Source organism: Archocentrus centrarchus, chromosome 5, assembly GCF_007364275.1.
Source record: "Archocentrus centrarchus isolate MPI-CPG fArcCen1 chromosome 5, fArcCen1, whole genome shotgun sequence".
NCBI classification, from domain to species: domain Eukaryota; kingdom Metazoa; phylum Chordata; class Actinopteri; order Cichliformes; family Cichlidae; genus Archocentrus; species Archocentrus centrarchus.
In genome coordinates this window covers 35,251,290-35,262,940 of record NC_044350.1, presented here as the reverse complement: position 1 = coordinate 35,262,940, position 11,651 = coordinate 35,251,290, and the positions used below count along the sequence as shown (strand labels likewise).

The window sequence follows — 11,651 nt, the reverse complement described above, 5'->3', positions numbered from 1 at the left end:
TTGTGTGACTCCAAGAGACACAACAGACTCACAAATGAGGCAGAATAAGCCTTTAAATGTAATTCAGACAGCACTGAACCTGAAACGCCTCCATCAGGAAATCTTTGTCCTGCTGCTCCTGTTGGAGCTTCTCGATGAATCACGACGAATGTTTTTAATGTACTTTTTATAAGAACGTTCCTGATGGGAGTTCTCACCTTTTGTGCGGAAGGACAACGTCTTTCCAGTTTCCTGCTGGCTGAGCAGCTCTGTGGTTGTACTGGTGGATATTTTTATTTATTTAATGTAATAAATGTTTCAGGTTTTGTTGTTCATGGTAATTTTGGGCTTTTAATCTGAATGTATTTTGGAACATGTACATACACTTAAGTCTTTAAATAAGTGGTGCTAAAGGTTCTATAATGTCTCAGCTTGACAGGCCTGTAACTTCTCTCCAGTGATGACTGCGTTCAGCCTGGCAGCATAAAATGTTTTTTTTTATTTCTTTAAACCTGTCCGGCCATTTAACCCTTCCACTACCACAGGGTCAAGCCCAGCAGTGACCCCTGAGGTAGTAGATTACCTTTTAGTACCACAGGGATCACCGGTGACCCCTGTGGTAGCATGCTAGTTTCTCTCTTTACAAGTTTAAATGGTACAACAACACCAGAGCGACAGGAGGGAAGTGGCAGAGGAAACGATACTCGGCCACTTCCTGTTTGCGAGGGGCAGCCAATCAGAAGAAGGAAGGCTTAATGGGAGATGAGGTAACACACGGGATAAATATGATGCTGCATATTAACAGGTCCAAGTCCACTTTGCACACATGAAAGCTTTAAACCATCCCGGCTCTTCTTCACTCAGTTATTGAACATTTTCTAGGAGTCGGCTCCAAACTACCGACAGCACGTTAAAGATGTCGCTGCCGCTGCGTCTGTGGAGCCGCCTGGTTTAACTTTATTTACACGCTGTGTAAACATCAACTTTCAGGACGTCATCATAATGAGACAAACGCACGTTTGCGCCGCTTTCCCAAAAGTGAAAACGCTCACGACTTCGTACGCCGATCGGTGACATCACTGTGACGTCGTCCACAGCTGGAGCGGCCGTCACAGTGGCCGTGGGAGTACAGACACCCAGCACAATCTTTTACATAACGTTTATTATTTTAATACAAAAGAACCTTTGATATAAAAAAGAAAACATAAAAAATGATTTAAGTTAAAAGCGGTCTGTTTCAAAGTCTCCTCCTACATAAAACTCAACACAAAGAGCTCAGAGCAACAACCCGAACATCCATACAAAAAACAAAGATTTTACAGGATATGAACAACGTCCACAGGTACGAGACACTCCGCCCACTTCCTGTACAGGTAACTGCAGCCAGTTTCCACGGAGAGAGAAAACGTCCACGTTCCTGTGGTGCATTCAGGGAAGCTGGGAAAATCAGGGACTACCACTCAGAGTAATAAAACAGTCAGTCTTGAGCTCCCGTTCGTTCAGTGCTGACAGAAACCATCGGCTGTTTTATCCCCAAAAACTGAGAAACAGCTTCGTCCTTCAGTGTTTGTGCATCTCAGCACGCAGCAGGTACTTTAAGATGCTAGTCCACACTCTGCACAGGGTCTCTGCTTACTGCACCTAAACTGGTCACAGAGGAGCATCACACACCCACAGGAGGGCCCCACAGCTGACATCCTTATTGAAAAAAGGATTTATGAGAAATAAGAACTCACTTTTTCTGATGTTTCACAGATCAAAAACAGAAGCTCCATCTGGATCCTGCAGGGGTACAGACCGAACACGTTTGTGTTTTTAGGGTCAAATACTGAACAAAAACCAGCAGCACTGATACAACATTAGTGTTGGGCAGGTTCAATATAAAGAAGTGACTTTAGATTTTTATTGTTATGACTGACAGAAACATGCAGATTGTTTGAGGGCAGGATGCCTCAGCAGCTCGCACACTTTAAGGCTCCAGTTTTACGTGTTTCTGCACCACAAACAACCTGAAATGTTCTTTATGGTGTGATGAAGTGGGTCAAACTGGGGTGTGTTTATTTTGTTGTGGGGGGCAGAGTGTGGACCACCTGTCGGCACCTGTAAGAGTTTGGGATGTTTGTAGCTGGCAGTCTTACATCCCGTTAAAGCCTCCCCGCTGCCCCCCTCTGTACCTGAAGCCACCCTGGGCTGCAGGGCTGGGGTACCCTCCCAGCAGCGAAGGACCCGTGAAGTCCACAGCAGCCTGCTGAAAGCCCCAGACCAGAGGGACGGCACCCGCAGCACCTAAGCCTCCAGGCCAGAGAGGCGGCTGCCCCAGGAGGCCCCTTATTCCTCCCAGGGCACTCAGCGGCCCCAGCATGGGGGCCCGGTGGAAAGGCTGGCTGTGGACTCGAGGTAGGTGGGGGTGGAGGAGGCCGACGCTCCGCTGCTGGTGGCTGTGAGGTAAGTACTGCGGGTGTGACGGCGCCTGCCGCTCGCTCACGTGCTGCTGAGGGTGCTGGATCTGCTGCCGCTGGGGCGCAGCGGGATTTGGGACGCTCTCCTGGTTTGTTATTGTGGTGATGCTTCCCGTTACCTCGCTGTTGCCCGGTGGCACCGCCTCTCCTGTTATTGGCTGTTCGTAGCCAGTCTGAGTTTCACTGCAGGAAGAGAAGAAGAGGAGCTTGAGCAGGACACAAACACTGAGCGCAGGTTTAACTCTGAAACACAGATTTTATGGCTTTGTGGGAAACTGAAACCTCCGAGTTCCTCTAAAGGCCACATGAGGCGAGTCAGTCCTCAGACTCACATTTGAATGGTTCTGTTTGATGACAGTATTATTGCAAGTCAAACTGTAGCAAAAGGGCAGGAATCAAACCAGCGCTCTGTTTAAGTTACCTCGATCTGTCGCCCTCTATTGGACAGGCAGTGGTACTGCAGGATGGCGTGCTACTTTCATCTGCTTTGGTGAACACAGGCTCTCCGTGTTGATCTGTTTCACCGTGTGTCTGACTGCTCAGCGCTGTCACTGCAGCTGCGCTCTGATTGGATAAAAAAGCAGGCGTGTCATTACTGCGGGGAGCCTGGTTTCCTGCCTGTGAGCCCGCCACTCTCACCGGGGTGCCGCCTCTCTGATCTCCAGGCTCTCCTCCTCTCCTCCACTCCTCTGCAGGAGGCTCCTCTCTGTCCTCCCTCCTGCTGCTCAGCTCTGGCTGCAGATCCGAGTGAATTGACTGCAGAGTGGCTGCGACAGCTTTCCTGCCCGGAGTGAGCTGGAGTGTCTCAGCGGGACCTCCCTGACCCGGAGGAGGGGTGGGAATGTGTAGGAAGCTTTTCACGGGGTTGATGCTCAACTCTGCCTGAGACTCTAACTGCTGCTGCTGCTGCTGCAGCTGCTGCAGCTGCGCCTGACGCTCCGCCCGCAACTGTAAGATGGCCTGTCGGAGAACCTCGCAGTCGGCGTCTGAGTGGAGAGGGACCCCGTCCTTACAGGAGGCGTCTGGGACGAGCTGGTCGGAGGGGTGGGGGAGAGAAGAGGGGAAGCCGGAGCTGGGCTGCGGAAGCTGTTGGCTGACAGAGGAGAGGGAGTGTTCTGGAAATATGGACGGAGAGCATTCAGGGCCCGACACACAGTCGCCGTGACTCAGCTGACCCCCGACCCCTGAGGAGGAAGGAACACACCCATTAGAAGGAGCACACAGGGGAGCAGCAGCACTGCAAGAAACATGGAAGCCTTAAAACTGGCTCTAAAACAAACACATGAGCAGCGAGGCTAAAATCTGAGCGAGGAGGTCTCAGTGCCAGTTAAACAGGCAGCAGCATCGAGGCCTGCGCTGAGAGCCTGTATGAACACCTGCAGGGTTTTAAAAGGAACTGAGCTGGAACAAACTGCATTACGCGTTCTCTAAAATCACCAAGATTTAAAGGTTTAAGTAGAGCTCAGGCAGGCAGTGGCTCTGAAGGACCAAATATAGCCTCAGTTTTTCTGCAGTTCAGGTTCAAGTTTAAGGATTTTTCAGATCCTCTATAACAGAGACCGCAGAGATTGAATTACTGCTTAATTAAACTCGTCTGTAAAACAGGATCCCTGAGACACGACGGGGTCAAAGGAGCAGGTGAGTTTGGGGGAAAAATCATTTAAAACTTGACTGAAAAAAAAAAAAAAAAAGGAGATTAGATGGTAGAGCAGACATGTCGCACCTTTGGCACCTTTGGGAGACAGCATGTCATCTATGATTGGCTGCTTTGCCTTGATGTCATGGCAACCAACCAGTCTGGAGAAGTTGTGCAGAATTTCATCGATACCGGCGACGATGATGCCCCCGCTGGAGTAGGCAGTTAACTTCTCGTAGTGATGCTCTGAATAAAGTGGAACATTATTCCCACATGAATCACACGACACATTACTTATACAGGTGTGCAGGTGAACATACAAGAAATCTTCATCTCTTCAGTAATTCATGACTGATTGAAGCCACAATCATCAGTGAAATAATGTGATGAACCACTCAGCCCAACCCACAGATGATTTTAAACAGATGTTTCACACAAAGAAATTCCCACTCGTTCTTTTCCTGTTTGGCACACTGTGAAACCTGATGGAAACTCCGGAGGCTCCTCCCCCCGATATCACCTTCATACGGCGTAAACTGTTTGCAGGTATCGATTGGGAAGTTGGAGAGTCGGTGCTGCTCGCATGTACGCACCGGTGAGGAAGATCGTGTGTCGGTACTGCGTGTAGCGTCCCTGCAGTTCGATCAGACAGTCCAGGTCAGGTGACTGATGGTTCATCATGTCACAGTGATGATACGGGAGGAACTCCACGATCTGCCGCTTCTGATAGGCTGACAGCAAATCCAATAGGCTGGCTGCATCTCTCCTGAATCTGATGAACACACACACACACACACACACACACACACACACACACACACACACGATTACTGAACATAACAGTAAACGATGCTCATGGCAGCGGAAAACTTAAATACAGAAGTGCTAAAGGGAGAATTATCCATTAATGCTTGAAGTCACAGAAGTGTGAGAGTCCCACTGTGACGCTGCTGCACCACATCAGTCAGCATCTGTCTGAGTCCTGCCTGCCTGGGCAGATTACAGTGAGGTTACCCACAGAGTTCCTCTCTGGGCCGAGCCAGAATAATCTAAAGGAGGACAAGGTGCTACACTCGGGGCGGGGCCGGCTGCAGGAGGTGGGGGGGGGGGGTGGGGGGGTGTTTACTCCCTGAGCCTCTGCACAAAAGCACTGCCATCCACACAGAGGGGCTATTTCACCATAACTGGGCTGATTATTGTTATAATATTGAAGAATTTAAGACGTCGTGCACACGTATACTTTAAAGCAAACTGACAAACTGGTGGGAAAATTTAGAAAAGCATTAATGTTAATCTTTTATGTTTTCTAAATGCACAATCAAGCTTTGATAAAACAGCATAGTGATTAAGAGAAATTATTTCTCTGCTTGTGATTAAGTATTGAATAAGAATCAGTCGCGATAATGACAGAAGAAGAAAACTGTAGTAAGTGTATCAGTGTGTTGACCTTCCTGAAGGGTCAGGAAGGAGGAAGCATCTGCAAGAAAGGGAAGTACACGGAGGGCACGACAGTGATTTTAGGAACTGAGACTCATTGAGGACATCGATAGTCCAGAAATGTGATGCTTGCTGAAGATGTAGAGTTTTAATGTCGACTAAAAGTAAAAACTAGGGGTGGGACTCGATTAAAAAAATTAATCGAATTAATTACAAGCTTTGTAATTAATTAATCGAAATTAATCGCATTTTAATCGCATTTCAATATTTGACATGAGAAATATTAATTTAAGTTTGGTTGATGAATGAATCAATATACATAAGCTTAAACTTCTAAATGTGTTTATTTTCCCACCAGTCTGCTACACAGACCAATGAAGGGTGGAAGTGTTCCTGTGATAAGCAAACTCCTGAAATTAAAGTTAAGCATCATAACTGGATAGTTTTATTCAACATAATGTTGAATAAAACTTCCAACACTTGTTATAGTTGGACATTAATCATTAGCTCAGCTGTATTCCTTGATGTTGAAATGTGTCATGCTTGTTTTAACAGCTTATTTGAATGAAAGACTTAAAATTAACCACAAAAAGGAGAAAAGTTTGTTCTCTGTTTAACAGCTGCTTTTACACAGCTGTGCTTCACACTCACGGTTGCTAGGCGACATGAGCTACACAGAGGTGACGGCAGCTGATTTTTTTTTTTAATTCAGAAAAATAATAAACAATTTGTACATTTACAAACAACAAGGCATAATACAAGTAAAATAGAGTACAGGTGCGAAAGGATGCAATAAAATAAATCAATACGAGGAGGGAGGAGGAGGAGGCCCCGTGGTAGACCCAGGACACGCTGGAGAGATTGTGTATCTCGGCTGGCCTGGAACGCCTTGGGGTCCCTCCGGATGGGCTGGAGGAGGTGGCTGGGGAGAGGGAAGCTTGGGCTTCTCTGCTTAGGCTTCTGCCCCTGCGACCCGGCCCCGGATAAGCGGAAGAAGAAATGGATGGATGGATGGAATACGATTTGTATGCTACAATAAAGGATAATACATGTAAATTAAAAAAAAACAATAAATAAAATAAAATAAATAATAAATAAAAGGACTAGGGTTAGCTTTGAAATCGAATTCTTCAGTAAAGAGAATAGTTTAAGGGCATTTTTATTGTGCATTGTACTAAGAGTTTTGAGAAATAACAGAAAGTCATTGTGAAAGCGTGAAACTTAGGCTGGGTTTATAGAATTTGGCCTTATGAATGAAAAATTTCCCAATGATGATAACAGTGTTTATAAGAGTGACGGCAGCTGATATGAAGGCTAGCCGCTCACTTCCGGCCTTTGTGGCGTTCGTGGGCTGCGAAAGACGTGGGCCGGGTCCTTCGCAGGATGCGGCCCCTAATTTGGACATTGTGCGTCGATATAATCTGTATGCCGGGAACTCGCGCACTGAGAAACGTTCCACGGTGCAAAGTGCGATTAAAAGGCGTTAAAATTTTTAACGCGTTAATTTCAGGGTGGCTGTAGCTCAGTAGGTAGAGCAGGTCACCTACTGATCGGAAGGTCAGCGGTTCGAATCCTGGCTACTCCGGGCTACATGCCAATGTATCCTTGGGCAAGATACTTAACCCCAAGTTGCTCTCCGACCGTTCTGTCGGAGTATGAATGTGAGTGAATGTTAGTTAATTAAAAGCACTTAGCTTCATAAAAATGGAAGTGCTTGTATGAATGGGAGTGCATGGGTGAATGCAAAACAGGTTGTATAAGCGCTTTGAGTGCTCATACTGAGTAGAAAAGCGCTATATAAGAACTAGTCCATTTACCATTTCCCCATAATTAATTAATCGAATTAACGCGTTAAAGTCCCACCCCTAGTAAAAACATTTATTAACCCAGAGTGATGGTAGATAACACCTTTGTAGCACTTCCTCGTTTAGATCCTGTTACTGTCTGTTTGAGTCTAACATCACGTAGACAGTGAGACCGCCTCGCTGAGCACTTTAAGCAGCCTTGATGTGGTTTCCCTGTAAGTCTTAATAAACATTACAGTGCATTCAGATCGTCCCTCTCCTGGTCTGTAATGAAAGAAAATGAAAATTTTCCTCACACAAACGTATAACTACATGTTCTCAGATGAATTCATCTCACAGCAGAAGTTTTGATTCTGGGAATCCTAAAATAACAAAGGAGTGCAGGGCAAACATTTTAAAAGGCAAAGACGCTGCTGTGGAGCTGTGTCTGCACTGGAGAAACCTTTTTAGGATCTCCCAAACATTATATGAAGATCCAAATGACTTACACCCAACATGAACACCCCGACACATGAAATCGAGGGGAAAAGAAGAGACGAGTCAAGTTTCAGTTTGACCCTCTAACATCCACCAGCTCAGCACTGACCCACAGCCTGCAGGCTCCTGTGCATGTTAGTGCTGTTGGTCCTGCAGCCACAGAGAAGACTGCAGTCAGAACACACACACAGCTTCTCTGCAGTGAAGCGAGCAGTCTGGGCGCCCCTGTTTAAGCTTTCAGCCTCAGATATTGGTCCATCGGGCCGTCACTGTCAGGCTGCTGCTGCTTCACTCTAATCCAAACACCAACACACACACACACACACACACACACACACACACACACACCACACACACACGGGTGGGGTGTAATGAATTCCACCTTAGCATGTGGCTAATCTGAACCCCCCTCTACTAGGCCAGCGTGGTTTCAGGAACTACAGATGTGACCTTTCAAAATAAGTTCTACTAAACTCGTTTCGGCCTATAGAGCTCCAACAGGGAACGCCACAACGGTAAGAATTCCCGATACAGGGACAGATGTGGAATTAACCCCTCCTCTAACAGGTCACTGGTGACCTCGTGGATGTTATGAGGTTATAATATTCCAGTTTGAGCCCGTTCAGTGGGACACAGATCTCCTACCTGGCTTGTTCTTTCAGCTTTTTGTGTGTTTTGCAGTGAATCTTCCACCTCCAAACACTCTCCAGAGAACTGTGCTGTTCCAGGAACATCAGCAGCGCCGCCAGTCGTTCTGCAGGACAACATCTCATTAATGACGAGCTTTAGCCCTACGTCTCACGCCTGCTTTCTGACTCTCTGACCTACCGTGAGTGATGTAGTCCGGATTGAGGACGAGCTCGTCCGATACGATGCAGCCTCCGGCTACAAAGAGCTCGTTGTAGCTGTTGTTCCTGATGTCGTCCAGCGTATCGATTCCCACGAACACCACAGAGGAATGTCGCTTCAGAGACACCAGGCCCGGGATCTGACACCGACACACAAACAGCTGCTGTTGGTCTGTTTTCAGCAAAGCACTGCAGGACCCTCTGCTACACAGAGCAACGTGCTGCACATATACATGCTGCACGTATACAGACAGGAGTGAGCTCCAGCTTCTTCCACTATCAGAAAGCATGCTAGGCTAACTCCTGTTAATAATGGTTAATAATGAAGAGCTACACAAATCTGAGTCCAGCTTGAGGCGAGGCTGTGCACGATGTGGCTACAACCCACCTAAGATGGCCCGCAGTTCTGTTTTCAGTTTTGGATTCATTAGTTCAGGTTATTAATAGTTTAGAGGAGAAGCCTCAAAGCCTGAGCCCACAGCATGGCTGGTTGCTACTGCCGGTGACCTTATTTTCCTTAAATTGGGATTCAGGGACCATAATAAGCACTTTGAAGAAAAAAGGAAATCCTCTGTGTAGTCGAGGGAGCTACCATGAGCAGGTAGGACAGGTGATGCTAACAGAACTACTAGCTGTGTTTGCACGATGCTGAAGAGCTGCAGAGCATGACAGGCAGCAACAAGGTGGTATCCTACCACAACTGGAGCAACCATAATCAGATACACACACACACACCTTGTGTACGTGTCCAGCTATGTCCTTGTTCTTGATGATGACCAGCAGCCTGTTGTCGGGGTCTTCTTGGCTCAGAAAGGTGACCGGATTCTGCTCCACGTTCCCCTGCTTCAACAGGAGCTCTACACACACACACACACACACACACACACACACACACACACACACACACACACACACACACACACACACACACACACACACACACACACACAGCTGCCTCAGTAAAGACAAACTTGTGCAGCTAATTTGTGGAGAGACCACTCTCATTTATACCAATCAAAGCCGCTCGGCGTTCAGCTGCTTTAGCATTGCTGCCCGGCCTCTTTTATGATACGACTTTCACATCTTTAGCGTAATCGGCTTCATTTACTGGGCCTAAAACCCTGTTTATCAAATTAAAAATAAGAGGGGAGACATCTGAGTCCAGCAGTACCTCCTCCTTTATTCCACAGTAATCTACCCAATCTGCTCTCTCCCTGATGAATCGGTTATGTTTGCAGCCTGAGGATGGCCTGATTCACCTTTTACAGAAACACATCTCCAGGTTTTGTAGCTGCTTCATTTACACGGAGATACTGAAATATCCTGTCCATAAACAGAAGGAGAGACTGCATATGAAACTGGCTCCATGATCAGGCCGATACTCCTGCTCCCTTGTATTAAAGCTGTTCTTTCATCTTCTTTGGGATTTATAACGGTGACACAAAACCAGGATTAAAAATGGCTTAAAAGTAATCAGAGCTTTTCCTTTGGCTAAAACCTCGTTAGGGTTCATGCTCGTCTCTTCGTGAGTTCGTCAGTGTGAGGTTACCTTTATGTCTTTGGTGACCTCGTCTCCTGGCTCGGTGCAGTGGATGTAGAACTGCAGGGAGTTTTTCTTGACTTCTTTGATGATCTCCACCAGGCTGTTGAACACATCTGGCTGCAGCTGGCTGATCAGGGAGCTCAGGGCTGTGGCCGGGGGAGCGGTGCCCACGCTGGGATTGGGGACAGATCCGGGGCTCAGGCTGGACACCGGCTCAGAGGGATGGGAAGCTTCTCCCAAGGGATCTGAACTACCGCCTAGCCCCGGCAGAGTCACAATGATGCTCTTAGCTGGAAGCTTGCCCCCACTGTCAGCAGCAGCAGTACACAGCACGGTCCTGGTGGTGCCGTTCTCCTGAGTTTGGCTGACGTTCTGAGTGATTGTCCTGCTGATCTCTCCTGTGTGGCTCTGCTGTGGCGTCCACTGGGAATGTGGCGATGTGCTCGGTGGAGGGCAGAGGACGGACGTGTCTGCAGGCTCATAGAGGGAACCAGATGAGGAGGTAGGAACTGAATTTGGGGGGTTCCTGTAGTTTGCGGTACCCGGCAGCCACGCTTCACTTCCTCTGGAGGGTCTCTGAGCGGCTGCAGAGCCGCCATCAGCAGCTGAGAGCTCATCGCAGAAAGCGGCGGCCTCGTCGTCTCTGCCTGTATTAGCTGCTCGGACGCTGGCCACAAAAGCACTGACTGTGTTAGCCAAAGCAGCGTCAGCCCGACTGTGTTCGGGGTTGTGCTGTCGCCAGCTGTCATCACACTCTGTGATCACGCTGTTAATGCTGTCCTTTAGCGAGTCCACGTAGTCCTGCACGGAGGGGCAGGGGTTGTAGAAAGACACGTACTGTGAGAACTGAGACACGGAGGCGTAGGAGAGCGTGCGCTCGGGTGTGGCTGCTGCTGTGACTGAAGTGGAGTGAGGGTATTGAGGTAAGTTATAGTGGGTGCTCTCCTCCTGCAGGAGCAGCTGAATCTCAGAGGAGAAGTCACCAAGATGTTTCTCCACAATGCGGTTGATGTCCGTGCACGCAGCAGCCGAGGGCGAGAACGCAGGAGCACCGACCAGCTGCTGCACCTCGTTACCATCCTCCTCCTGCATCGAGTCCACCGCCGTCTCCCCGTCACGTTTACAGTCAGTCGCTTTTCTCTCTTGTTTCAGCACCTTTTCAGCTGCCTGACTTTCTTCTTCCTTCACCAGAAGTTTAACCGTTCTCCTCTCTGTGACTTCCTTCACCGGCTCAGGTGATGAAGTCCTTCTCTCTGGAGCTGGAGGAACAGATGGCTCTTTGCCCTGAAGTTTCTCCTCTCCTGCAGGAGGAAGACAGTCAGACCGGGGACAAATCATATCTGCTCATGAACATCTAACCCCCCCGACCCCCTCAGCCATGCAAAATTTTACCTTCATCCTATAAATGTGTTTCTGAGGCCTCATAACACAGAAGATATCCACATGAACTCTTCAGGGCTGAAAACA

The 11,651-nt window shown here is 48.0% G+C and overlaps 1 protein-coding gene across 1 annotated transcript in view; it reads right to left on the bottom strand.

The window, feature by feature from the left end:
* Positions 1–1,123: 1,123 nt before the first annotated feature.
* tasora (transcription activation suppressor a) overlaps positions 1,124–11,651 on the bottom strand; it is a 29,999-nt gene continuing 19,471 nt past the window's right edge. Inside the window, 8 exon segments of the mRNA XM_030729315.1 lie at positions 1,124–2,621; positions 2,860–3,622; positions 4,162–4,320; positions 4,668–4,846; positions 8,439–8,547; positions 8,622–8,781; positions 9,377–9,499; positions 10,191–11,485. Of these exon segments, the coding sequence (XP_030585175.1) occupies positions 2,114–2,621; positions 2,860–3,622; positions 4,162–4,320; positions 4,668–4,846; positions 8,439–8,547; positions 8,622–8,781; positions 9,377–9,499; positions 10,191–11,485 (3,296 nt within the window). The 3' untranslated portion in view covers positions 1,124–2,113.